The sequence below is a fragment of the Trichoplusia ni genome, chromosome 2 (assembly GCF_003590095.1).
Source record: "Trichoplusia ni isolate ovarian cell line Hi5 chromosome 2, tn1, whole genome shotgun sequence".
Classification (NCBI taxonomy): domain Eukaryota; kingdom Metazoa; phylum Arthropoda; class Insecta; order Lepidoptera; family Noctuidae; genus Trichoplusia; species Trichoplusia ni.
In genome coordinates, this window is record NC_039479.1 from 2,480,580 (window position 1) to 2,508,571 (window position 27,992).

Genomic DNA, 27,992 nt, shown 5'->3' on the forward strand with positions numbered 1-27,992 from the left:
AATGGTCTATTCAACATAAAAAGATTTTTTCAATTTGAAACAGTAGTTCCTGAGATTAGCGCGTTCAAACAAAAAAACAAACAAACTCTTCAGCTTTATATATTAGTATAGATTTTCAGATAATTTTCTGCGTATTGTGTTGCGTAGGAACTCTTATTGAGAAAGAGTTATAAGGAATTTCAGAATAATAATTAATCAAAATACCGCATATAATCGTAAGTAAAACTTAAAAGTGAATTGTCTTCACCAAATCAGAGTTACCTCAGGTAGCCTATTTACTTTGCACAAACTCAACCAAGGAGTTCGAAGGTACTTAAAACTTTGTGAAGAAATACTTTAAAACCGCATTAGCGTAGAAGTTGGGGGTTATCAAACAATCCGACACTTAATCCGGGTAAATATTAACCGGACTTGAGTTATGACCGGGTAAGCGACTTCAGAGGACTTCAGAGGTCACATTTCTTTTGTAACCTTGACTGGTCTTGAATATGGCTGTTAAAAAAAAGTTGAGTTAAAAAAAAAAGAAACTGAAGCAATTCTGCTTTAATCGGAACTGTGATAGTTCCTCTTTGGAATGTATTCAAAATTCAAAGGGTTTTGCAAGTGAGCGTGATGAATTACAGCGAAATGTCAAGACGTTTCTCAATTCAAATGTCGTAGGGATAAAAAAATGGTTGCCTGTAAAGTCGGTTTTACGGGCGAAGATTTTACGTGACAACGTCCTTTTCTCGGTAGAATATTTATTGATATGAATATAATTAAATTGCACAATAGGAACAAGGAATTGAATGAAAATAAGAATTGCACAAATTTTAACTATAGAAATATATTTTGTTTACTAAAACATTGTACATGTAAGCGCCGATTCAATGCGCCTAATTCTCTAGTGCTGCGCGCGCGGCAGACCGATCATAGTTGAGTGGGAGAGAGACGCAAGGCATTCGGCGGGCCTCTCTCTCGTTCGGTGACTCATCGTAACGTTACCGGGCGTTACACTTTTTCATAAGTGACTCCCAGCCGCAACCTAATTTAAGACGTTGTCATGTCAAAATGGGAACAATGGGCAATGGAATTATTCGACAAGGAAGAAAGGACACCCAAACTTATAAAAAGCTTTCGTGGATGGACCCATACCACTCGGCTATCCTTGAGGGCAACACAGTGTACTTGTAAAAGAGGCAAGACGGTTACGCAATCGTGTACTTGGGCCATGCTTTTCTGCTTCTCTCATCTCTTGAAACAGGAGTTTTGGAGTGATTTTACGCCTGGCAGGAACAGGACACTAGAAGGAAGCAGCGAGAAGAGTAGCGAAGACAGTAAAGTTACTATTTTGAGGTAATACAGCCAAATATATAATGAAATCAATCAGAGATAAAGTGATAACACAAACATAATATGATATATTATCTTTTCGGTCTGATTCCTTTATGGATGAGCAGAGCCAATTGTGCGCGTGAAGCAGAATGATTTGATACCACGAAGTCATGTGAAGGGAAAACCCTTTAAATAAATTTATTGTTTTGATATGTAAAGTTAGTATTTAAAGCAATTCTATCAAATTTTCTGAAATAAATCGTAAAGAGATTTGATATTGACATTGCTCAAAACAATTTCATTATTAACATAAAATTATAGCAAAAAAACAACCTTAAATAAAACACAAAAAGTTCGCGTCATAGTCGGTCAATTTATCTAACTCGCTAGAGTGCATCTGACAGAAGCAAAACATGCCAAAATATACACCACTCTTTCTGGTCCGGAAGTTAAATACAAATAATCCATGAAAAACAGTCATGCAATAATTATGTTGCCATTATATTTTATTTTGAAAGAATCTGTTTTTTGGCTGAATAAGGGTCACCTCTGCCTCTTGCTACAAGAAAAAATATGTCTCAAAAGTTACGCTGACTTGTTATAATGAACCACAAACATGACCAAATGGTTTCTAAGAATTTGGGTCACATTGTATGTTTAAGCCTTAATTTTTCTGGAAAAGACATGGTGATATACTTATACTCACATGTCTCTATCTGCCGTAGAGCTAATTTCGTTAAGATCTTAAAATGGTTTAAATATTGTTACGAAAACAAAAACGGATATAATAAGTGAAAAACGACAGAAGTACCTAGCAATAGAAAGTGAATTGATAATAATACCCTTACGTTTAATTCAATTGGATAACGCGAACAGTTTCCGAACTTTGTATTATGTTTTTGGTTTGTATGGTGCCCTTCATCACATTAATAGTAGGTAACTGTTTTAGCTGCCGAAACGAGCCGGTACACTAAGGTGAAACACCCCTTGGAATCGTCAATCATGCAAATATTTCCGATGATTAATTAACTCCTTTTTTTCTGATCAAATGGTTACTCAAAGGGGACAGGCGTTGCTTCAAAGAGTTTTTATTCGTACAGTAAATTATTCATTGGTTTCAACCGTATTTATTTTTGTAATCTATTTTTGAACTGTATGGTAAAATGATTCAGGAGTTTGTAGAAAAATATTAAAGGTCTTTAAACGTTATACACACACATTAATGATGACACCATTGTAGCGCTACACTGTAGAGTGAATTAAATAAATAAGTGTGTTTTGAAGCCAGATACATATATTTATCTGGCATACTACAGGATTTTTTTTAAGCATATACTACATGTTTTGATATGTAGTAACTATCGTGAGAATGATAAATTATTAAATGATGTAACGGTTTTCACGCGTATTTATCTAGGTAGCCCGACTAGTTTCGGCCCCAACCGGTGTCCTTAATCATGAGCAAACTGGGCTGCTTTTGTAAGACGACTAAAAAATCACGGTGTATGTTTTTTTTTCTATTTTCTTAGTATACCTACGCAGCTACGTTCATAAAAGTGATTTTGGTGAACAATACCCAGACAATTGCAGCAGTGTTAAATCCACATTGCGACATCGAAAGCTGTGCCACGCAAACGCGAAGTTTTAAAGTTCTGACTCGTCAGTTCAATATATTTGAGGGTATTAATCAGCGTTAACATTCGAAGAAATATAACTGGTTTACCGAACCATATTGGCATGTATATATTACTAATACTATTCCGCTACAACTATAACACGGTCTGACATCAAATCAAATTGTTTGAAGTTTAATAACATGAGGTAAATAGGGGAGCAACTGAGCTTGTTTATTTATATTATTGACGGCGGATCTGCGTAGCTTGATGTGGTTACATTTCATTAAAGTAAAGTGAACTAGGCTTAAACGATGAAACAAGTACTGTAAAAAGAGTTAATAAGTAATAAAAACTGGTTAAATAAGAGTCCGATTCATGACGCAGGGTTGGTGCAAAATATGCAAAATAAATCGGATGAGAAATTTTACGATAAGTATCCACAAATTTATTTGTCACGTAACAAATTTATGACCACAACATTTCTCAACACCCTCAATCTTTATTATTAACAGAAATACGTCATCTGTGATCATAATGATGATGGATTTCTTATTAACGAAGCAATAAAGTAAACGGATAAAACCTTTACAGACCATTTCTTGTAAGTAACTTCAGTTATAATAACCAAAATATTTCCTGCGATTACGGTCTCCAACACATTAAGTACCTAAAAGTTAAAAATAAAACGATAATATATCCTTCAAAATGTCAGTTGCCTTGCATTTCTCTACACAATCGAATATAACCCTTAACCGAATCATATAAGGTTCAGATTACATCGCGATTATTATGTCTCCTTTCGCAAGCGTTTTACCGGAATCCCGTTGTGAGTGGGATGTGGACAAATCTTTTTATCCTCCATTTAATCTTATAAAACCAAGTGAAGCGCATTATTTACAATATATTACTCGGCTATAAAAGTAAATTGGCTTCGATACAATTTTTAAATGGTAAACGCACTGATTGATTTTTACAAGTTGTGGAACTACTATTACTACTATTTTGTTTCGTAGATCCCAACTAATATTATAAATGCGAAAGTAACTCTGTCTGTCTGTCTGTCTGTTACGCTTTCACGTCTAAACCACTAAACTGATTTTAATAAAATTTGGTACAGAGGTAGAGTTGACCTTGAGAAAGAACATAGGATAGTTTTTATCCCGGACTTTTGAAGAGTTCTCTTGGAAACGCGATATAACCGATATCGACGCGGGCGAAACCGCGGGCGAAAAGCTAGTTAATGTATATATGTTACTTTCTACTAATATAATGAACGTGAACGTGAACGTTCCTCTTTCACGCAAACACCACTAAACGGATTAAGACGAAACTTGGTACCCAGGATAGTGCCTAGTAGTCTACTTGCGAATTATGTTTGATTATTAAACATTATTTCAGTAATAAAAACTTACAAGTCCCACAACATGAACGAGTTACATAAAATTGTTTTACTTTAATCCGAAGGCACGCGGTAGAAACTGCAGGGAGATGATTTGACCTATATCCTTCTTTTTCATTTACCCGTAAATTAACATTTATTAGCACAAGTTTTCGGGTTTTCTTTTGTTTATTTAGAATAATACCGCCTTTGGTAAAATCATGTTTTACGAAGAAAGATGTTTTACTGAAACATGTGCCTTTGAAGAAATATCACTTATATGTTAAACACACATCTGGTATGAGTTATAATTTAATGTAATATAGGTTAATATTTTGTTAGATTATAAAGGTATTTCAGTCATTATCTCGAATACATGTCTAATGTTTGTATGTAAACCATGAAAGGATACAAAAATACATATTTTTTTCAACTTCAAAGGCGGTGAGTATTTATTATGTACTGTAAAAGGAATATGTAGGTTTTATAACAAACAATTAATTAAAGAAACGAGGAGTCCACTCGCGAAATCTTCGAGCAATTTTTTTGCAATTGTGGGAGCGAGACAGCACTACACTCGACTTCCAATGCCACATAATATTTCTTTAATGGTGCCGTTTTTGACGTTTCATTGTAGTGCAAGTTTAGTCAGTAAGATACTGACACTACCCACTCAAACCCCCTAGGAGGAGGTATCCATGAGGAGTAACTCGCCTCACCAAAAAAATCCTACAGCTGAATGATGCCATAAAATGATTAAAATGTAGTAATTAATAGATTTAAAAACAATCTAAAAACCCACGTTTTTAAATGTTAACTGCATTATAATTTTATCAAAATCGGTCTAGCCGTTTTATAGTTGTAAATTGCATTGTCATCGCGTTTGAAGATACAATGAATATTTCAACCTGCTAGCTTATCGGGAAGTGCCACAAAATTGAGCAAATTCCAACCACAAATAAGAATAGTGAATAGCATCGTATAAAACAAGAAAAGTGAGTGTATAAAACGTGGGAATACTATTTAATTAATATATTGAATTACAATGACAAAACAATTTTAGACCATCTACAGAAATTATTCTATAATTTATTCCTATTATTGATTTTTAAATTAACATGTATTACAAAGCAAGTGTCCTTGTAGAAAGGTTTTTGCCTAAAATCTTCAGCTTTTTGATTACGGAGGCGTGGCATTCGGCCTCACTCTGTTAAATGACAGACAATTTGACGACAGCTAATAATTATGGAATGGATTTTATATTACTTGCTATTTCAGTACTTTACACGGGTTTCAATTTAGGACCCAATGTTCCAAGAGGATTGGGGTTCAAAACTATTTTTGTAATTTAAACTTAATACCCATTTTTAAAAGTAATTCTTTCTCTAAACTAAAAAATCTGTCTAGGAAAAAAGTCCTTTATTTTATTTTTCTCTACATAGGCAATGTGACATGCACTGGCTGGTATATTTTTTTTGTTATATTATTTTCTGGATAAGGAATCACATGTTTTAACATTTATCCCACAAGGTGATCAGCTTGGTTACGCAAATTCGACCCATCTATTTATATCTTACGTAAACTGCGGGTTAATTTTGATTACTGTTTTACGTACCCCAGTTTGTCGTCATTTCCTTACGATCTTATGTAATTGATTTTGTTTGACGTAATAAGGCTTGCTCCCGTGAAGTTTTAACTCTTAGAATTTTAAAAATATGTAGTTGTGCTACTAGCTGGAGACGCTGGTTTTATGGAATGAAAATAAAACTTATGAAAGTAAGCATGTTTTAGAATTAATTTAAATCTCAATTCTCAGCGAGTATTAGAAGTAGGTATATACTTTAAGATTTTTCCAAAGTTTTAGGTTTTATTTCATATAAATTCTGAAGACTATGATTACAGTATGCCGACGATTGCAATACACTGTTACAGACGTTAATTTAAAAAATAATCTGGCTGAATAGTTAAATTATATTACGCTACGAAATGCAGACCCCGCAATGACGTAGTACTACGCACGAGAGACCGCGCTACAATACGCAGACGTGCTACGCAACGTAGACTGTAGTATGACATAGATGTCGCTGCGCAAGAAAAATAAGATACGATGTTACATTTATTGGTATCAGGTGTGCGCAACAAGCCTTGGAACCAATTTAAATGATGAGGTATTAAAATTGCCTGAACGAAATTCTCTCATATTTACCTTCAAATATTTGTTGATAATATTATTGAGTATGAGTTTACTTTGCTTTTAAACCTATACCACTTGGTTGTCCACGAAATCAAAGTGTTTTTTGGCGTAACCAACTTTTGAATTGGGATCTCAAAGAAGCTCTATAGTAAAAAATCTCTAACTGCGTCATATGAGAGGAAGAGAAGAACGCGCAAACAATGGTTTTACGCACGCATTATACATATATGGAGATAAATACTGCAGGAGTCGTTTTTTTAAGGAAACCGAAATCTAGTTTTATGTTCCAAACTTCACACATACAAGTATAATTAAAATTTAATGTGGCACATTCTTAATCACGTATTTATGCGCCAACGAACCCGGAATCCGCTTGATTTGAGTTTATTTACCCGACGTTAATGAGAAAAGCCGATTAATTGACTACGTATGTGGAGCAATGTATCTGCTATCTGGTCCCAAATGTATTCAGAACTTAATAATATTATCTTAAAGATGTTATTCTAATCAGCTGCTGTGCATGTTTTGAAAACAAATTCTTATTTGTTAGTATAGATACGTTTTGAGAAAGTGGCATTTTGTGAGCGTGCCATTAATCGAATGTCGTAGGCTTTCGTATCATTTTTAAAGTTTCTTTCCCAAAGGGTATAAACGGAACCCTATTTCTAAAGATCCGCTGTTCGTCCGTTCGTTACCAGGTTGTCAAAATCAAAAGTCATTTATTCAAATTAGGCTACTAAGTAGCACTTTTTGAAGGTCAAATTACATTGACAGCACCCAGTTTTGCCCACCCGTCACCGCTTCCTAAGTGCTTTTGCTGTGAGAGAAGAAACGGCGCAACAAACTCCCCAGCAGCACGCTGTCTTTCCATTTACAATATAATTATTAAAAAATATATCAAAATAAGTGTGTAGGTGCCGTGCCAAATAAACAAAAATTTGAGGTCATGGTACCTAAGCCACTATGAACTTAAACTGTCAACTACTCGGCCAAGGTCAGCAGACCGACCAGCCACCGCAAGCAGCACCCGTTCACGAGTATGACGCAAGGGTCAGCCATCACCTCCCTCGCCATATTTGAGGGAAGGAGGTGACCCGACCCAAGACGCCACCGCAGGCAGTGACGACTAAGGGAGCATGACGTATCTGCTGCCGGCTAATAAAATAAAACTCAAAGAAAGAAATACCCCAAACGTTGATTTACCTGGCACAGCCCCGAACACGGAGGCGGCATAAATTGCTACGTCATTCAATCTTATAATTAATAAAATTATACATGTCAAAATTTCTAATAAAGAACATATACGTTTATGCGTATAATCATACTAAAAATAAAACAAAATAGGTAACACAATGTTACATACATAAAGTATGCCTATCAAATAACATAATAATCGTAATTGATTCGCTAGATGGCGCTACTAAAGTGAACATCTGATCCACAACAGTTCCGTATTAAAAATAGTTTAAAATTAACAATAACAAGTGTATTGATACATAGACCGCCTTATTTTCAAGTCAGTAGTATAATAACTAAGTGTGAGTGTTTTCAAACAAAACTGAACAGTGACTACCAAAAAAACACGAAATAATATCAGTGGAATCAAAATACAAAAAACAATAAATTTAACCGAAAGTGAACTCAATTTCATTAAAAACCCATAATTAAACGTTATAAATAGTGCAAATTAACATATATAAACAGTACATCTTAGTGCAGAACAATAGTAACATCAAAACAACAAAGTGAAAATATTTGTGGAATGTGTGCAAAAATTCGTGGAATGTGAGTCATTCAAATTCAAACTCCAACGGCACCATTAAAAAACAACAACTATCTTACAATTATACCCGTTAAATTCACCAACTTTTGCAAGGACTCATTGGCTCTACCTACAGATAGTGTGGGTATAGAACACAGATTGCAGTGCGATCAAATCCGAAGAATTTGAATCTCTTTTTGAATGTTTTTCAGTAATCTCTTACACGTAAGGGCAATTTAAAAAGTATTATCAACATAAAAATAAAATAAAATGGCTAGCAAAAACAATACTCGTAACCAGGGACCGGCCGGATACTCATTGAAAGGGTTTTTGAAGGGGTTTTTTTAAGCGCTTCAAGAAAAAACCCTATGACATATGTTACACCTTCGAACGGGTTACTGGAACCCTGTTCTGAACAGGTTACCCTTTACTACCCTGTAACACTGTAACAGGGTAACCCACTCCAACCTAAGACAATGCAATATGCACTCTTTATCATAGACATTAGTTTGAAAATAGTATAACCACGAGCGCACGTGACATCTTACCGCCCAGCGGCGCCATTGTTGCATTTACCGAGCGACTTGTAAACATGGAATAAAAATCATTGTAGATATGATCTTACAGTTTAATTTTGCTTGTCGCACTTTTCAAACGTTGTGATATATATTTTTCGTGTCTATACTTGTAGACCAGGGTCGATAATTTTTAAAACCAAATTAAAAAATAGTAGGATGAAACCCATTAGAAAAGGAGGGGAATATTATAAAAATGAAAGGAAAAATAATTTACGGGTGATCTGAGGTCGGGAAGGGGGTGGGAGTGACGTTTGAAGAGTAAAAAACGGTTTTTATCAATTTCCGGCAAAACTAAAATTCGTATCGAAAAAAGTCAAATGGCAAAGTTCTAAAAGAAAAAGATCTAAAACTTTTGTGTTTACATTTTTTTCACATAACGTCAAAATTTATGTGAAAAATCTAAAAAACCAAGATTGTGGTTTTTTATTTTTATCTTTTACCAAAATTTATTTTTGTAACGAAATTTGGTGAAAACTTACTTTTTTGTGTCCCAAATACGCTGTAATTTATTTGATTAAAAATATTTATTTTTTCACCTTATTTTGAATTAATATAAAAAAACACTCTAATTTTCAATCGAAAATTCACCCGTCAAATCTTCTCAGAAAATGCAAAAAATGAAAAAAAAACTTGTATTCGATTTTTTTTTTAAATTATTATAAATAATTTCATCTAAAAAATTTGATCTCATTTTGTGTTCAATAGACCAATAATCGAGGAAGGTTTTAGGCTAGGTATATAAAATTACGCTGCAACTAATAGGAGCGAAGACTTAATGGAAAATGTGGCAAATACGGGGAAAAATATTAATCTTCGAGGGGTTTCGTTCAAAAATTCCTAACTTATATCTTCTAACCACGCGGACGAAGTCGCGGGCAACAGCTAGTTACCTATATGACGTTTCGCGCGTAGGTAGTTTGTCCGAGAGGCGCGACGCGTCGGCGATAGAAGAAAATCAGCCGTAGTCTTAGTAAAGCAATGAGGGGCCGCGAGGGTGCAAGTATGCAGCTCAAGTTTAGTGGGTAATTCAGGGTAACACGAATAAAAGCCTTTCGTGAAGGTAACCACTTCAAAGGGTTAAGTTATTGAAGGGGTTAACCCCTTCACGTGGTTACCATAATGAAGGTGTTAACCATTTCGCTGGGTTTCGAGGATGTAACTCGAACAAAAGGTAACACTGCGATATGAGTTACCCCGTGTACGGGTTACCCTGTCAAACGGCTTAACTCTAAAGTGGGGTTGTCCGGTCCCTGCTCGTAACAAGTTACCCAAAAATAAAAACAACGAGTCACAGACGCAAAAAGCCCGCGTCTTGAAGCCAACTAGAATCTCTTCAACACCGCGTAAAGGGTCTATGAGTGACACAAATATCGAGCTAAATAGTTCCTTTGAAGATGATTGCAATGATACAATAAGACAAAAACTTAACGAAAGCCCGCAGTCTTCAATGAATTTTGTCTTAGAGGACAAGTTAAGAGAGATAATAAAGCAAGAACTAAATACATTTCTCGAAACAAGGATAAAATTCATAATATCAGATCAACTTACGCAAATGTCACAGCAAATAGCCGGGTTCAAGGAGTCTATGGATTTCTATAACGCAAAATTTGAATCCTATAAATTATGTTTGGAGGAAAAGGAGGAGATTATTAAAAAGCTACAAGTTGAAAATCAACACCTATTGACGACCAATATTGAACACGGAACAAGGCTGACACAAGTAGAACAAAGCCTACGTGAAAATAATTTGGAAATAAATGGGGTCCCCGAGTTCAAGAATGAAAATGTTATTACTACATTATTGCAATTAGCAAAAACGGTAGGGGAGCCACTAGAAGATAGCGACATCCTCCACGCAACAAGAGTGGCAAAGTTAAACCAGGAGACCAGCAGACCTCGTCCAATGGTAGTTAAACTTCGCACGCCTCGTCACCGCGACAACATTATAGCTGCAGTAGTCCGATTCAACAAAAAGAACTCAAATGAAAAGCTAAACTCTCAACACCTGGGTATTAGTGGCGACCGCAAGCCGGTATATGTAGCAGAGCATCTGTGTCTAGCAAATAAACAGTTACATGCCGCGACTAGAAAACTCGCCAAAGAGTTAAACTACAAGTTTGTATGGGTTCGTAACGGGCGAGTGTTTGTTCGCAAGGACGAATCACACTCCGCAATATTAATTCGTAGTTTGGACGGCCTATCTTTGCTTAAAAATGAAAAGACAACTAATAATAATAATAAAGTAGCTTAGCTAAGTAGTTATTACTAATTTTTATATTCATACTAACAATGATTTGGTACTTATATTTGTAACATTCGATATTTATTACCAGAATGTAAGAGGATTAAGAACAAAAACAAATGAATTGTTCCAAAATATTTTGTCAAATGATTACAAAATTATAGCTTTTACTGAGACCTGGTTAAATGCGAACATAGTTGATAGCGAGTTGTTTGACTCCAGGTATTTAGTATACAGACGCGATCGTTCATGCGATAATTTGAAAAAGGACGGCGGAGGAGTTCTTTTAGCTGTCTCACGTGAAATAGATTCAACCAGAGTACACCAATGGGAAAGCAGTAACGAGGATCTATGGGTGTCAGTTAAAATAAATATCAATAACACTGTTAAAAGATTGGCTGTGTGTGTCACCTATTTACCCCCTCCTGTTAAAAATATTTATTTGACTAACTTAGCAGATAAAGTCAGTACGATAATCAATAAAGTTGAAGAAATCCTAATTCTTGGCGACTTTAACCTGGGTTTTATCACATGGTCAACTGACAGCCATAAGAGTTACTGCAATCCAATAAATTATGGCAATATATTAGGCGAAACTTTTGTTGACTTTATATCTATAAATAATCTCTCTCAATTTAACTATATTTGTAACTGTGATAATAGAATCTTAGATTTAGTTATTAGTACTACGTTAAATGTCGAAGTTACCTCCTCTACTGATGTACTCACGAAAGTTGATCCTAAGCACCCACCTCTATTAGTAACTATAACACAGGGAAATGATAGAGGATTACGCCCAAAGAGCGTTGTACGGTCTAATTTCTACAAATGTGACTATCAAAAAATTATATCTGATCTGAGTATGATTAACTGGCAACAACAATTTGCCCAATGCAACAATAATATAAACGAAATAGTTCACACATTTTATTCGCAATTGAGAAAAATTATAGATAAACATGTGCCAAAGCAAGCAGCAAAAAGCACAAAATATCCTTCGTGGTTCACAAAACCGCTGATCAAACTGCTAGCCGAAAAAGAAAAATACAGAAGAAAATTTCGCACTTATAAAAATCCACGAGATAGGTTAAGTTACGAGTTACTTAGATCCCGCTGTCATGCAATGATTGATAAAACATTTAGTAATTACAAACATAACATCGAAAAAGATATATCCAAGAATTCAAGAGCATTCTGGAGTTATATTAAGAACAAACGAAATAACAAAAATAGACCGAATATACCTGCTAGCATGTTTATGGACAATATAGAAACTACCAACGGAACCGAAATCGCACACCTATTCGCTTCTCATTTTTCATCGGTTTTCACAGATCCATTAGCGAGCACATTAAGTGGTTTTCCAGAATCGTCTGAAGTAATAAGTTCAATTAAACTATCGGAAAGAGACGTCTTATCAAAAATTAAAAAACTAGATACGTCCAAAGGGGCGGGTCCAGATTTAATACCTCCTGTTTTTATAAAGTCATGTGGACGGCAACTCGCTCAACCACTCTGTCTCATATATAACCAATCACTATCGTTAGCGGTATTTCCGGATGAGTGGAAAAAAGCGCGCATCGTTCCGATACACAAAAAAGGCGATCCTAGAAATATTACAAACTATAGACCAATTTCCATATTGTCATGCTTTGCGAAACTATTCGAAAGTCTTGTAAGTCCAATAATTACAAAAGTCCTAGATAATAAATTTTCGGACAGTCAACACGGATTTCGAGTCGGACGATCTACGGAAACCAATCTTGTCAAATATATAACAGATATTTCAGGGGCACTAGATAAAAGACAAGAAGTTGATGCTATATATACAGACTTCAGCAGCGCTTTCGATAAAGTCAGTCATCCTCTTCTTGTTGCTAAGCTCCAATTTAGTGGCGTACATGGATCACTCCTGAGGTGGTTTTCATCATACCTCGAAAAACGTTCTCAATTCGTTGCAGTGAATGGCTACATATCGAGAGAATTTCATGCACGCTCTGGTGTTCCGCAAGGCTCACACCTTGGACCGGTCTTGTTTCTATTGTTTGTGAACGACATTGTTGATAAGATCATGCATAGTCAATGTTTACTTTTTGCAGATGATTTAAAAATTTACAAAACGATTTTAACCGCCGAAGACACTTTACTCTTACAAATGGACCTTCATGCAATAGAAAGCTGGTGCAAAACAAATAATATGAATCTGAATCCAATAAAATGCTTCCATATTCGTTTTACCAAAAAAAAGACTTCTTCTTCGGTTAACTACATTCTATGCAACACTAAGTTACAGAAAGTAAAAGAAATACGTGATCTTGGTGTTACGGTTGATGATGTGCTAAGCTTTAAACCACACATGAATAATGTTGTCAAAAAAGGTGCCCAAATGTTGGGATTTTTAAAGCGTAATGCGCGGGGCTTTCAGCTACCTAAGACTAGAACAATATTATTTAATGCTTTAGTACGGAGCCAACTCGAATATGCAAGTGTAGTTTGGAATCCCATCTATGCCCTCCATTCGCAAAAACTTGAAAGCATACAAAGGGCATTTACCAGACATCTAGCTTACTTTTCCCCAGACATTAGTTACCGGTATCCGTATGAGGAGCGTTTACTACATTTTAATATGAGATCTCTTCGAAACCGTCGTCAATCACATGATCTCGTATTCTTATTTAAGATCGTAAACGGCATCACCCGATGCAGTGCCCTGGTCGAAAAAATCATGTATTCGGTTCCATCACGAATTCCCAGGTATCCAATAACACAAACATTTTATATTCCGCGCCGCAATACAAACCTGGGCCTTAACGCACCACTTCTTCGAATATGTAGAACGTACAACGCCCTTGGAGTCAAATCGCGTAATATCGATATACACGCTGATTCATTAAAAAACTACATTGAAAAAATAACAGTTGATGGGTAACATGCGTACCATAAAGTATTTTGCTCAATTTTTCAATTTTCCAGTTTAATACTGTTTGTTTTATTTTATTTTATTTTTTGTGTTCAAGATTTTAAAGTTAAAGTTATATTTCATTTTGTTTTGTTTAACTATAGAGCTAGCTGTCTAACTTGTTTTATTACCCCTAGTTTTAGTATATTTTTATTTGTATAAGTAAATTTTAATTTAATATAAATTCATGTAAGAAAAACCTTAGTACACCTATAATATAAATGCTGTGTGTACCTATAATAGGCATGCATACGAGACACTATGTTACTTAATTTCTAATTTGTTAAATATGTATGTTATGCTGTTGGTATACCTAATAAATAAATAAATAAATAAATAACACGTCATACATTAATCCACACTAAAACCGTCCTGTGTTAATCACGGCGACCAACTATTTTTATCATTCAAGTAATCATTTATTGTATAGTAAGCCTTCTTGCATAGTTTATCTTTAACCGTTGATTTAAACGAGTTGAATGGCAATTCCAATAAACTAGGAGGTAGTTTATTGTAGAGGCGAACACTAAGCCCTACAAATGAGTTGTGTACCCTATGTAAACGGTGCGATGTACCAATTAGCTTATGTTTGTTCCGTATATTTATACTATGTATATCACTCTTTTTATGGTATAAGTGAAGATTTTGTCGTATCCATAGTATATTATCTAAAATAAATTGGGATGCTACAGTTAAAATGCCTATCTCTTTAAACCGCTCCCTAAGAGAAACTCTAGAGCCTAGCTGATAAATGGATCTGACAGCTCGCTTTTGTAAGACGAATATCGCTTCGATATCAGCCGCCTTACCCCACAGAAGTATGCTATAGGACATAACGCTGTGGAAGTAGCTGAAATAAACAAGACGAGCTGTGACCACGTCAGTAATCTGCCTAACTTTTCTAACTGCGTAAGCGGCAGAGCTGAGTTTATTCGCTAGGTATGCAATATGCGCCGACCACTTTAGTTTTGCATCAACCGTAACACCGAGAAAAACCGTTGATTCTACAGTCTCTAGCACTTCATTATTTATAACAATATTCGGCCCAAGATTCTTAACATTAGGCGTCGCGAATTTAATACATTTGGTTTTCTTGGCATTTAATACTAAATTGTTAATTGAAAACCAATGTGTGACGCGAGTGAGTGTATTATTTATTTCATTAAAATCATTTCTATTTCTGTTGACTTTAAATATTAAAGAAGTGTCGTCTGCAAACAGCACAACGTCACACATGCCTTTTAAAAAGAATGGTAAGTCATTAATATAAACTAGAAACAAAAATGGGCCGAGTATTGAACCCTGGGGTACCCCTAGTTTCACAGGTAGTCCGGTGGACTTGCTACCATTGACATCTACACATTGGACCCTATCACTCAAATAGGAATTAATTAAATCCAGTGATTTATTTTTGACACCGTAATGTTTGAGTTTGCATAACAGTGTGTCATGCCGGACGCAATCGAACGCCTTTGAGAGGTCACAGAAAACGCCAATAGCATTCTGAGAGCTTTCCCAAGCGTCGTAGATGTGTTTCAGTAAAGCTACACCCGCGTCGGTAGTTGAACGTCCCTTTGTAAAACCGTATTGCTCGCTATGTAAGAGGGTCTTGTGATTAAAATAATGCAGAAGTTGTTTTAAAATCAATTTTTCAAAAATCTTGCTAAACGCAGGTAAAATTGATATCGGTCTAAAATTACCAACGTCACTTCTACTACCTGCCTTAAATAACGGTATGACTTTACTGTGCTTCATCAAGTCCGGAAAGACACCTACGTCTACGCATTTATTAAAGATGACAGCTAAAGAGGGTGCTACAATGTTTATTATATTACTTAGGAGTTTTACAGAAAAGCCCCAAAGATCTTCTGTTTTTTTTTGACTGAGTGATTTGAAAGCATTGTTTATATCTAATGGAGTCACATATTCGAAACTGAAAGTAGAATCACAACTGGGCACGCAATTACGTAATAAGTTTTCTGCATCAAGTGATGATGATTTTAAGGAACTCGTTGTAGTTAATGGTATATCTGCGAAAAAGTTATTAAAAATAGAGGCAATTTTATTAGCTTCAGTGACTAATTCATTGTTGTATAAAATATCGAAGTTGTTGTCGCGTTTCGTAGCCTTACCAGTTTCTTGATTAATAATATTCCACGTGGCTTTTACTTTATTTAAAGAGTTTTTTATTTTTTCGCTGATATACTTAGACTTGGCCGAGTTACAAACCATCTTAAAAATTTTTGAATAATTTCTAACATAATGTATAAAATCTGTGTCAAATTTATATTTTTTCATGCCATATAACTCATATAACCTGCTTCGACTTTTGTATATGCCAGTAGTGGCCCATTGGTTAAACGAGGCAGCAGAACTGCTCTTGACTTGTCTAGTTTTACACTTAAAAGTTGTTTCGAACTCGCTTTTAACTACATTAAAAACCGATTCATAAGCCTCATTAGGGTTAGTCGAGTCCAAAAGCGATGGCCGTAATTTTGACTTGATGTTGATTTTAAAACGAGAGCAACGATGCGCTGTGTAAGGCCTACTGACTACCTTAATGGTTTTATTAGATAGTAATTGAGAAAAACTAGCAAGTTGGCCACAATGGTCAGAAGTAATATTAGTTAAAAGTAATGTTTTATTTGCTTCACAACTACTAAATATATTATCTATGCAAGTTGCAGAAGAGGCCGTAAACCTAGTTGGTTCGCAAAAAAGGTTATTTAAATTAAACGACTTGAACAAATTCAGCAGTCGGATAGAAATTGGAGCTAATTCTAAAATATTTACATTGAAATCCCCACAAACTATAACTTGCTTATTATTACATTTAACTTTCGCTAATGAATCTTCCATAACAGATTCAAATAAATTAAAATCGCTTGAAGGGGGTCTGTACACACAAATTATAATGTATTGCTCTAGTTCCACACAGGACAGTTCAATAGTGCGCTCGATAGAAAGGTTAGCAATATCAGGACGTTCTTTACATTTAATTTCGTTTGAAACAATAATAAGTGACCCTCCGCGAATAGCACTCTTTCTTACAAACGCACTCTGTATGGAATAATGGACGCTATTAAATACCGCCACCTCAAAGTCTCTTAACCAGTGTTCAGTTAAACATAACACCTGAACATCGTGATTTTCAATAAATAAACTTAATTCTAATTCTTTGCCGGAGAGGCCTTGCATATTTTGATGAACAACATTCAATCCATGCAGCCTCCCCGTTGTCCCGCCTTGCTGTTTAAACAGCTAGATGTATATAAATTGTTAGTACAATTACTAACATTATAAAAACCCTTGGGTACATTAGTACCTGAATCTGGTATATTATATGCTAATAATTTAGCAATTCGTCGCTTACATGCACTTGACAAATACATACTGTATTGTGTCAGTTTAAATGACCTAGAAAATTTATTTATATCAAAGTACATAATTGAATTTTTGTTATAACAAGTAATATTATAGATTAATAAGTTTAAATTGTATATATGCATATTCTGCTCATAAGTTAATGAATTAGAGTAGGGCAGAGCACAGAAAATGAATTTACATTTCTTTTTTTCACAAAGTTGTAACATTAGATCAATACAATCAATAATATCTGCTCTACTGACAGCCAGACCATCCCCAAATAATAAAATACCTGTGGAACCTGCATTAAACTCAGACAAAGCAATTTGTCTTGAAACTTTGTAAAAGCTGGCACCGGGTAAACAAGTATTTAATACACTCTGCTGGGAACAGGAACAAATGATACTACCTAATCCTTGACCTAATTTATCTGAAAAGATATGTGTCCTTATAATATTATTATTTTTTTTTATTTTCAAGTTAACCTTTTTTAAAGCTGGTGTAGTGAACACCGGTAAAGGTTCAGCACTCTGAGATTTTACAGAGGCCGTGGGTGGAGAGCAGGAGCAGGCACAACACAGATTATTGGTCAGGGACTCATATCTTTCCGCATTGTACCTGACCAAGTCAACCAACTCACCGGCCTCAACCATGCGTTCACTCAGTTCTTTTTGTGACGCTTCATATTTATGGAATATATCTTGCAGAGTGCATTCCCTAGACTCAAGCTGTTCCTGGAGGATAGCTATATCTTGATCATACATAATCCTACTTTGATCTTGTTGCCTATTTAAGGCCTGTAACTCTGAATTTAAATTTACTAGCTTTTTTCTAAGATAGTTATTATTGTTTCTACTAATATTTAAGGTACTAATATTTAAACTAATATTATTTAATGTCAGGACGACGTATAGTATTTTAAGTTTTTGTTACGGTCTTCAAATTGTTAGATGACTAATAAATGAGTCGTTAGGTAGTCTCTTTATTTTTTAACCTACCAATTTGTTTTCCAATGCAAGGGACCGGCTCGCACTTAACCGGTTTTTAAAAACGATTTCTTGTTACCGATATCTTAACTGTCTATTCGAAGAAATCTTTGTTGTATTTACAATAATATTTTCCTGTGGGATGAAAGGTAATCTATTGATACAATATTTTATTACAATTTCAATGATATAATGAAAATTTATTGATATTGTGTGCATATTATAAATAGATCCTTTACAATGATTTTCTATTGAAGAAAAGTAATTTCCTTGATGCGTTTTTGTTATTTAATCCTAGTTTCGCTAGGATTTTGAGGTGTTACTGTCATCTGAACTTAAAACAAGCATTTCAAGAACACAAAAACACTTGTCCTTTGCTGGTTTCGAAACTGAGACACGTTGCGTACAGGGAGATTCGTGTGATGACCAATGAACACAGACATAAAGAATATTTCCAACTTGCTTCATGCAGTCCATGGTTACACACGTTTCGACATATACACACACATGGGTACACAGTATGTATGTATATATACATATGTATGTATGTATCCTGGTTCTTTGACATTTCACATAAGGTTGATAAGGAAACGACCCTTAGGATTAGATTACTTCCGCCCTAATTTACGATGAGAGGATTATACGATGTTTTTGTTTCATTCAAAGAAATGTAAATACTCTTTAGTGTGGTATCGATTGACTACTAACTAATAATTATTTTTAAGAGTCTGTATCCAATGCACCTGTTTCAGCTTGTCATAATGGGTAAATCTCTAAGAGAAAAATTAACCACAGGAAAAGTCTTGGTTAAAGAACATCAGAGACTGGACTGAGATAGCTAGCGTAGAAGAGCAGTTTCACCAAGGTATTGATAAGGAAAATAACAACATTTTGATCACTAACTCTCACTAGTTGCAGACTAGAAGCGGATCATGGAAAATGTGGATCAAAGATAACAAAAACGTTTTTAATCGAACATACAAAACGTCGCGACCAGTGGCTTAGCGTGGTGACCTACACCACTCGGCTATCCAAGCAGTTTAGATCATTTACCTGCATGAATCCCGATGGGTTGGCAAAAATAATTACTAAATGGGCTTCTGAAGCCGAAACTCAAAACCAACGCGCAAATGACCAAGCTTTGCTTATTTTAACCTCGATAACTTTAAATAATTATATTAGTAAGTGAATTAAACCCGGACCTATAGCAACGGCCAAGGAGACGGGCTGACATCGATCTCTTCGTAAGGGATTGATGTGAAGAGGGTTCGGGTAGAACTGGAGACAAATGGTAGAGACATTTGTCTAAGAGTAAGCCACAAACAAGTTAAGAACAAAAATGGTTTCACAGCTACTTCGGGTGGGAAATCAACAACCTCTCATGTTTCTTCCTTTGGCCTTCGTGTACCAAAAAAAAAGAAGTTTTTTCGGTTGACAACACAAGTGATGATCACTGAGTATAATGTCTGCATTGGTAGTTCATTAGATTAAAAAAAGCAAAAGACTTTTTAAAATAACTATCTTGAGAATTATTTATTATTAAATGATGCAACGGTTTACCCGTATTTATTTATCGGGATTACCCGACTAGTTTCGGACCCAACCGGAGTCTTTTTATCTTGAGCTGACGTTACGAGGTCGCGAGTCGAACTCGACTCACAGCGACATTTATTAAGGTAGATACTTAGCTGCTTGCTTTAGTTACATTTAAATCTCAGGAATGCAAGTAATAAAATGACAAGATAAATGCAAAATTACTTTGTGCAAAACACTCATCTACAAACAGCCGGACCTTACGACCTCATCTGCATTAATTGCACGATTAAGTACAACTAACAACAACGTTCACATAACTGCAAAATCGTAACACTGGATTATAAACTTTAAGTCAAAGGTATAAGTATAAATATAGCGTGATGTAAGTCGATCGCCGTGGGTGTGTTCGCTAGGGTAATGTAATTAAAATTATCGAACAAGTAACAATAAAATTAATAAGCTTGATACGGATATGGAGTGTACATGGAATGTGTTAAAAGTAAAACAGGATTAAAATAGAAAACCCGTGATGTCATTGGTCATTTGCGACACCATGGGTTCTGTACATATACGCTATAGAAATACTAATTTGCAGAAAAAGAAATATCACCTATCAAGTTTATGTCAAAGGTATAAACATCAAGGTGTGCCAAACGTTGCTGAGTTCTTGTTCTTATTTGTTGTTAATGCAGCAACAGCGATACAATGTCTGTGAAAATTTGTCAAATGTCTTTCTATTACGGTTCGTGAGATGTCTGCCTGATGATGTCTTCGGATGGGCAGGCGGTCAGTTCTACTTTTGATGATGAACTAAGTATATCAATGTCATGCCAAAATGGTAGAATGTACGATGTTCTAAATTTTATTGGAACAACCTCATTGTCTATACTAGCTTTTTGAGCAGATGGTATATTTTACTATAAAAAAAACTTATAATAACCATATTCTATATGAAGATTCCTTATCTTCCATCCTGTGGCGCGACTGTACTGAAGTACATTACAAAGACACGTTCTTAGCTTTATTTAGTTTTTGTGTTACATTGGCAAGTGCTCACCTGTATAGACATCCTGAAGTGTCAAAATCTTCAAATATTCCCAAGTAACACTTGAAAATCGTTCGAGATTTTGTTCTTACATCAAAGGGCTTTTTAAAAAGGTTTCGATACGCTTTCACACTAACAAGAATAAGGTTATCATGTATATTTTTCATGAAATATTCAAAACGTACGTTGGAGGAGATTTTACTATGTGTGCTCAAAGTTTTAGTGACGAACGTTGAGAGCTTTTTTGGTAAAGAAGCAATTTTAGCACGAAGTTAACCGAATTCTTTAAATGCAATATGTCTATTTTGTTTTGTTCATTAAATTCGCTGCTAGCGATATAACTAATAATATTTTTTTCATAACAAAACCATACGATTTTGTTGTGAAAACGGTTGAAAAATCGACTGCAAATAAAAACTACTCAGCCAAATACAATAAAATTTAGATGGACAACAAATACAGCTGCTTCACGTTAAATGAATTGGTTCGTCTAGTCCGAGACTTTGAGGTAACAAATATTTAAAAAACATACAGACAAATTGAGAACCGCCATTTGAAGTCTGTTGAAAAGAGTCACGTAAAAACAGGGAAGGAAGAATAACCACAAACGACGCCTGTCCACAAATTACATTACTCCGAGCTCTATCGCTTAAGAATATTTCAAATGTACTAAACTGACAAGTCAAAGGCTCACTGGTCGGTAAGGAATGCCTTTCAAGTACAATTAAAGGCCCTCAACATAATCCTACTATTATCCTAATATTATGCGCGAAAGTTTATGTATATGAATATTTGTTCCTCTTTCACACAAAAACCAATGAACGGATTTAGACGTAACTTGGTACACAGTTTTTTTTATAACCAGGACTAACACATAAGATTTTTATACCGATTTTATGTTCCCGCGGGATCATTTTCGATTCGTAGCGGGCGGACCCGTGGGCAACAACTAGTAGCAAAATATAAAAACTAACAACCAGCAGCTTAAACAAAAACTCACATTTCTCAGTCTTTTGTTTTAGATTTCAGATTTTTTTAATATAATCTGCACTTTTACACTCATTGCCAACATTCTTGTGTCACTTGTTATGTGTCTAATCTTGGTACTGCACACGTATTACAAATATAGATCCTGTCTCGATATGAACTAATAACTAGTTTACATCACACTGTCGTCACTCAAGACTTAGTTGTTTATATTGCAAGTGACGCGAGATTTCTATAAAGGTGCAAGTGTCTTGCGACCAAGAAGATTGATATTAACATAATAGCGAATATAATAAAATTGCGTGTTGTTATGCCAACTGGAACCTTAAAAGGCTAATCGCAAAGATAAATGAGGATGAATAACTTTCTTAAAGATTTATTTTTGGCCAGTTGGGCTACCACCACGCCTAGAGAATGTTGAGGGTGTGGAAGAGAGATGCCGCTCAACCATAATAATTTTACTTTAAGACTTAGTGGTAGACTCTCTTGTCATTATTAGAAGAAGTTGCATTTATTATTTTCTTTAACAATCTTCTTTAAGAGAATTTGATCTTCAAATAAATGCGTGTATGAGTTTATTTTTCTTTATAAATTATGTCGTTCAATTTCAATAATTTGACAGTAATAGAGCTGTTAATGAAATGAGTACAATAAAATAAAATAATTATGAAATATATATTTACTATAAAATCAAATCAAAGTTGAATAGTTTTTAATAACGATGAGTCCTAGACAACCTTCATACGTGAAATAGTGTTATTTTGAACCACAGAACTATGACATGAATAGACCTAACTTTAACTATTTTTTAATATCTTCTTTCTTAATCTAAAGTCTTTGTATGGAAAGTGAATTAAGATTTCAAATAACATTCATCTTTCTTAGATAATAAATTTGATTATGCATGTACTATTAAGCCCAAGTGCACCGCAGTGCGTATAATTTATACAGTCTGAAGGGGACGCTGCTCTATGGTCTAGTGCGCTGTTACACTTTCACACAGCATTTATATTACTTTGCCATTGTGAGAAAGAGATAGCATTCTACATTTCACATAGCGGCGTCATGCTTCCACAACGACAGCTCATAGTGAAAAATCAGGGGTAATAAATGTAGGAGTAATTTGACTAATTAATTGAATTGCTCGTTATAAATATCAATTTTCACTTTTTAATTATCCTATGAATCCTTAAAATAACTACGAAAATAAAGTTCGAAACCGATTATAATGATTGAGTGGGCGATTTGCTGTAAATTAAGGTTAATTAAAGATTGTGACTCAGGACGAGTTGATTCTGTAAAAATGTCTATTTATTTACGAACTTTATTATTGAATTAATCTTCTATCAAGATTCGGGGAATATCTGACGTTTTATTGACGTATTTATTGTGGGAGTTTTACACTAATGATGAGGGAGCTGTTCTCTGTTTGCCTGATGTGCCATTATGCCTGATGATCCATATTGAAGCAACTGTTTTCATTCAAAGTACTTTAAAAACTAATTAAGAACACTTAGATAATTTCCTAAATATTTGTAAACCCTATATTCAGAATAAATAACCTTGTTAACTATATACATACTTATACACTTGTGGAAAATCACAGGCTGGTGCACACGGTACCTATCGGACACAAGTATTAGAATTTATTTCAGATGAAGACACATTTTTTTTAAATTCAGGACACCTTAAAGCCTTTTTCCACCAGCAAAAACGTCCTGCGTATTTTTTATACGTCTTGTAAATTTAACAACAACAAAACATGTATTATGATGAGCTGAAGCGTGTAGGGTCACGATGACCCCAAAGGTCAAAGCTGGCAGGTGATGTCAGACACATCGTTAGTACTATCGGACTATCTTGACAGGCAAGGAACGCGTGGATGTGTAGTAAACGGTTATAAGACGTAGAATCGTTTTAGGTACTTGTTATGTATGAATATATTTAGACGTATTGTGTTGTTTGTTATATTGCGTTTTAGTTTTTGATGAGAATGTGGATTTTATGTTTTCGTTTTGAGTACGTAAGGAAAGAGGGACTTTTTATGTCCAATGCGTAATAGAAACAATATACGAAAGTTTTGATTAAATAAGCGTCACATATATGCAAAACGTCCACAGAACAGTATATGTCTTTCGTGCTAAAACAGAGCCCCTGCGCTACTTTCTAATAAAAGTACTTTTTAACATCATATAGTACGCGGAATTAACACAAAAAATTAGGAAATGTCTTGTTTAGCCCGACTTTCCATTCAAAGCAAAACCTGCTCTACATTTTAATCGTACTGAAAAGTCACATACTTTTCAGCGTCGCAAAATTTCTCTAAACGAGAATTACCACGTTTGTTACCGCCTTGTAAATGGTTTAGATTATCAGTAAGATTGTATTAGGCATTTCAGTCACAATTTCCTTACAAGTTAACTTGAATTAAAATTTGGGAACATTGCGACGGGGCGACGTAACGTAAGAGGTGACAAATTAGAAATGGTAAAGGTTTCCTTTTAAAGGTTCAAGCATAGGCATCACTTTTTTATTGTCAGAGAGGAGAACCTCTGTATCTCGCTTTTCAGCATCTATCCCAACAAGATGAGCAAGTGTCACTAGATTATAATCTAGTAAATTCGCGATTAAGTGTCACGCTGTCTCTCTCATAGTAAAGTTGAAAGACATTCCCTTAAAAAAGAAGACTACTTAAAGCGTGGTTTCTTCTATCAGTTTTTAAGGTTCTCATGATATCTCAATATACATGGAACACTACGAAAATTGAAAACATTAACATACACACATACCTCTTTTCGATAACTGATAATTCCATTTAAGCAAAGAAATGATGCAAATTTTACCCCTCCCTGTCATCATAACACATGTTCTTCGTGAAACAAAACAAAATAAAACTGAGTGCTATAGCACTGCAGACCACGACCTATTCACGTCGCCGCTCGCACAGACCTTCCGAATACCGATAACCTTTCTATCAATGTTTTTATACAACATGCGCATTGCTGGTGTTTTTAATATCTTTAAGATAGTTATATTATTTGTTTGTGTCGATTTCTGGATGATATTAACCGCTACTATGTTATCTGAGAGCATGTTATTGCTTTTGTGGGAGCGAGTCCGCGCTCTACATTTGAGTAGCGCTGTCTCTATCTACAGCGAACACAGTCGAATGTTGAGAGCTTTTAGTACAGTCATTCATATTGTATTGTTACGTTCTTGATTTGAATAGTCCTGATTGAATGATTGTCACCTAGAGGGCTCGTGATTCATTTGTTGATGCTGGAAAATAAGGTGAAGGTCAAATATTTTTATTGTATATTCATGTGACTGATAGCTTTATCCAGTTATGTTGTCGACACTCAATTTTATGGATTCTGAGAATACCATAATTATGTTACGCTGAGCCTATGGCGTATATTACCTTCATGATTTGTTTTGCGAGGTAACTAAATACCTCGTTTTAGCGATAGTGTTATTTTGATTAGTGTGAGGAGTTCATAGCTATTACTGTCTATAAAGCTATGACACGGTCTGTCCATAGATGGGTGACCATCCTTGTCTTCCTCCGCGTTTCGGAAGGTGCAATAAATTGTGGATTATTTACATATCTTTAACAGTTGTTATGGGTCAGATAGTCAGAAGCTAGAAATTCTAATAACCAGTAAAACTGAGGGGTATCGTGTTGCCCAGGTAACTGGGTTGAAGAGGTCAGAAGGCAGTCGCTCCTTGTAAAACACTGGTACTTATCTACATTAGACTGGAAGCCGACCCCAACATAGTTGGGAAAATTCTAGGACGTTAATAGGCTACACAAATCAAAAACAATTACGTCAGATATACTCTTGAGGGATCTAACTGGAACTCGTGTAAAAAGTTTTTCTAAAAAGAGTTATTCCTTTAGGAAAATACAGTCATTTGAATATGACGTAAAATGTTACTGACTGCCCTAAAGTTCAGGCTCACAGAGATATAAAAAATGAGTTTGTAAAGACTCATAATAAAATACTGTGTCGTATCGTATAAGGTACTCTTTCATTCTATTTAAATAAAATAAATGTCTTAATAAAAAAATACGTGTTTGTAAATTTAATTCTAAAATAAAGTTAAAAGGAAAGATATTTATTTTGAACAATAAATATTATTATTTATTTAATAATGGACTACACTGAGTACATACTGGGATAACCCGACTAGTTTCTGATTCAACTAGCATCCTTAATCATGAGAATCGGCGACGGTTGGGTTCCTACTTCAAACAAATTTTGACCGCGTTTAGATATGAGGCATTCGGAGATGACTAACGAGTTTTTTTTCAGTTTTTCAACGCTATTATGCTTCATTAAGAATTTATCTCGCTAAAACTATCAACTGCGGTATCAATAGTCATCTAATACATAGAAACGAATACATAACACACCGTTACTCCCAAGTCTCTTCCTCGTCAATTATACAAAAAACAAAATAAGAACGACTCAAATAGAGTGTCAAAAAGCAAAACTTTATTTGCATATATGTAGAGGTAATCTAGTAAAGCACACAGAGGAAGTATAAGCCGGGCTTTCAGACTGATTGCTCGCATAATATCAAGGCTGTCTTGTCACAAATGCGTATCCGGAACAACGCGAAACGACGCATTAATGGTGAAAATAAGACTTTGATAACAGGCTTTTGAGATAAAATGAAAATATTAGTTTAAATTATAAACGCAACATTTGTCAGTATGGGTAACTTTGATTATTTGTATGTTGACATTTAGTTAATTTTGAAGTGACGTAACTCATCGAAAGAGAGAACATAAATTTTTGTATATTAAAGTGAAGTGGTCTTGTAAAATTTACTCTCTTTTACGAATTCTGAAATGACGTGGAAATTAATGAAAAAAAGGACTAAAAAAATAGGTAATAGAAACCAATCGTCTGCTGTTCAATCTTTAGTACGTAAATCATCTTTAGAGCTAGGGCTATGGCTATAACTAGATTTTTCTCGTATCTGCTTCGGGATTTAGTGACTGTGACATTTAACTTGGATCTTAAATGTCTAACTAAGGGCCGATTTTTCAATCGCCACATAATTTTTATCTAAGGAATAAAAATGGCCGTTTGACATATTTTCTATACAAAAGCTGTCAAAACGTCAAACTTATTCGTCAGATAAAAGTTATCTGGCGATTGAAAAATCGGCCCTTAATCTATCAAATTATCTTCATGTAAGTATAGTAGGTAGTACAATACTTAATAAAAAAATATATAAGTCCATTTAAATTCATTAACCCTTTAATAATTCCGTCTAAAATTTAATTCAGAATACACAAGCCCTCCAGCTGTTTATTAAATAAACCTTTTGGAAACAAAACAACGATTTAAAATTTTAACTTTGGGTACTCTTTAAAAGGTGTACAACAAAAAGAATATAATTTAATTAAAGTGTTAATTTTTGTTACTTGCTATGTATTGTCACCCATGTGTGAAATTTCTTTGCTATTCGTGTAAAATATTTTAGTAAGTAGTGGTTTTTGATACGCAGTTATCTTCCAGAGGTTTTCAACACCTGATATAATTTTAAAATGTTATCTTAATGCTATATTTTTTTATTTTTTTATACGACTCCCGCTCTTAGGAGTTCAAGCCTTGTGTCGCGGGGGGTTTACAAACATGCAACTCACATGCACAAAGACACCCAGACTCAGAACAAGCATTCGTGGATCACACAAATGCTTGTCCTACGCGGGGATCGAACCCGCGACACGACGCGCACAGTGGGTTTGGCATGGTGACCTCAACCACTCGGCTATCCGTAGATAGATAGATAGTCTATTAAAGCACTCACCAATAAATATTAACAACGACGAACATCCTTCAGTTACTCCGGATACTGAAACAAAACGGAATGAAAATTAAAGACACATTCTAAGATATCAGAAAAACCACCCAAAATTGATTACTCTGATTAAATAAGGACTTATTACATCACAAAGAATCAAAAACAAACACTCAATAGAAGGAAAACAGATAATTAAAAAAGTTTAAAGG

General features: G+C 34.8%; 2 protein-coding genes across 5 annotated transcripts in view; one reads left to right on the forward strand and one right to left on the reverse strand.

Moving 5' to 3' along the window:
- LOC113503101 (gonadotropin-releasing hormone II receptor-like) overlaps window positions 1–27,849 on the reverse strand; it is a 41,593-nt gene extending 13,744 nt beyond the window's left edge. The window contains exon 1 of one of the 4 annotated variants that reach the window (XM_026884921.1): window positions 27,790–27,848. The gene's annotated coding sequence lies outside the window, so the exon portion shown is untranslated. Of the gene's footprint in view, window positions 1–1,134; window positions 1,147–10,390; window positions 10,411–27,789 lie in introns of those variants that run through there. The other 3 variants (XM_026884939.1, XM_026884926.1, XM_026884934.1) reach the window with 3 other exon arrangements.
- LOC113501334 lies at window positions 10,395–11,093 on the forward strand. Its single transcript, XM_026882461.1, has one exon. The coding sequence runs from the start codon at window positions 10,395–10,397 to the stop codon at window positions 11,091–11,093; it is 699 nt and encodes a 232-aa protein (XP_026738262.1).
- Window positions 27,850–27,992: the final 143 nt, after the last annotated feature.